The sequence below is a fragment of the Fragaria vesca genome, linkage group LG2 (assembly GCF_000184155.1).
Source record: "Fragaria vesca subsp. vesca linkage group LG2, FraVesHawaii_1.0, whole genome shotgun sequence".
Classification (NCBI taxonomy): Eukaryota; Viridiplantae; Streptophyta; class Magnoliopsida; order Rosales; family Rosaceae; genus Fragaria; species Fragaria vesca.
The window spans coordinates 30,829,352-30,830,456 of record NC_020492.1 but is presented as its reverse complement, the minus strand read 5'-3'; the positions used below and the strand labels follow the sequence as shown (position 1 = coordinate 30,830,456).

At 35.3% G+C, this 1,105-nt stretch overlaps 1 protein-coding gene across 1 annotated transcript in view; it reads left to right on the top strand.

Annotated features, from left to right (window-relative positions):
- Positions 1-1,105, top strand: part of LOC101314157 (O-acyltransferase WSD1-like) — a 10,105-nt gene that overhangs the window by 6,055 nt on the left and 2,945 nt on the right. Inside the window, exon 2 of the mRNA XM_004293107.1 lies at positions 89-667. Within this exon, the coding sequence (XP_004293155.1) occupies positions 89-667 (579 nt within the window). The remainder of the gene's footprint in view (positions 1-88; positions 668-1,105) is intronic.

The following is a 1,105-nucleotide window of genomic DNA, read 5'->3' as shown; positions in this document are numbered from 1 at the left end:
GTACTACTCTCTCTCTCTCTCTCTCTCTCTCTCTCTCGATTTCTTGCATGCATGTCAACACTAATTACTTAAAAATCAATGCATGCAGGTTGAAGGTGTAGATAAACAGAATAAGCAGTGGAAGAGGGTCACAGTGAAGCTGGAAGACCATGTACGTGCCCCCATTTTCCCCGCTGGAATGTCACTTGAATCATATGACACTTGCTTTAACGAGTACATGACGCAGATAGCATCAGAAACATTCCCACAAAGCAAGCCATTATGGGAACTTCATCTTTTCCAGTACCCAACAAGTCACGCAGCTGGACAAATAATATTCAAGATCCACCATGCTCTTGGCGACGGCTACTCTCTCATGGGAGCTCTTCTCTCTCGTCTCCAAAATGCTCAAAATCCATCTCTTCCCTTGACATTTCCTTCATTAAAGGGTGCAAACAATGAAGCTACTAGTCGATCTCGTGTGTTTGAGTTTGTGCCTAAGATATTTTCTGCCGTTTTCAACAGTGCGTGGGATTTCAGTTGGGGCATTTTGAAGAGCACTTGGGTTGAAGATGACCGAACACCAATAAGGTCCGGCGTCGATGGAGTTGAGTTTCGGCCATTGTCCGTGTCCACCTTGATTCTGTCGATTGAGGAAATTAAACTTGTCAAGAGCAATCTCGGAGTGGTAAGTTTGTTAGTTACATTTTATATATGGATTAATATTACAAAATACCACCCGAACTATGATGTTATTTTCATTTTCATACCTAACTATCAAAAACTTATATTTTCATACCCGAAATTTCATTCCGTTAGCATTTTGATACCCTAACCACTAACACCGTTAAATTTTGAGGGCAATTTCGTCATTTAAATAAATATATCATTTCTTACATTTACTTTAACAAAATAATTTATTTTTGAGGTTAAATACAAATAGAACAATTTACTTTAGCTAAAAATTCAAAAAAATAAAATAATAAAACTCCAAAATTAAATATTTATTTTTGCAACAATAGTAATAAAAGTTAGTAGAACTCTTGTATGTATATATATTTTGGAGTTACATGTTAAGCAAAACGAAATAAAATAAATTAAAATATATAATTAAAATAAATTATAT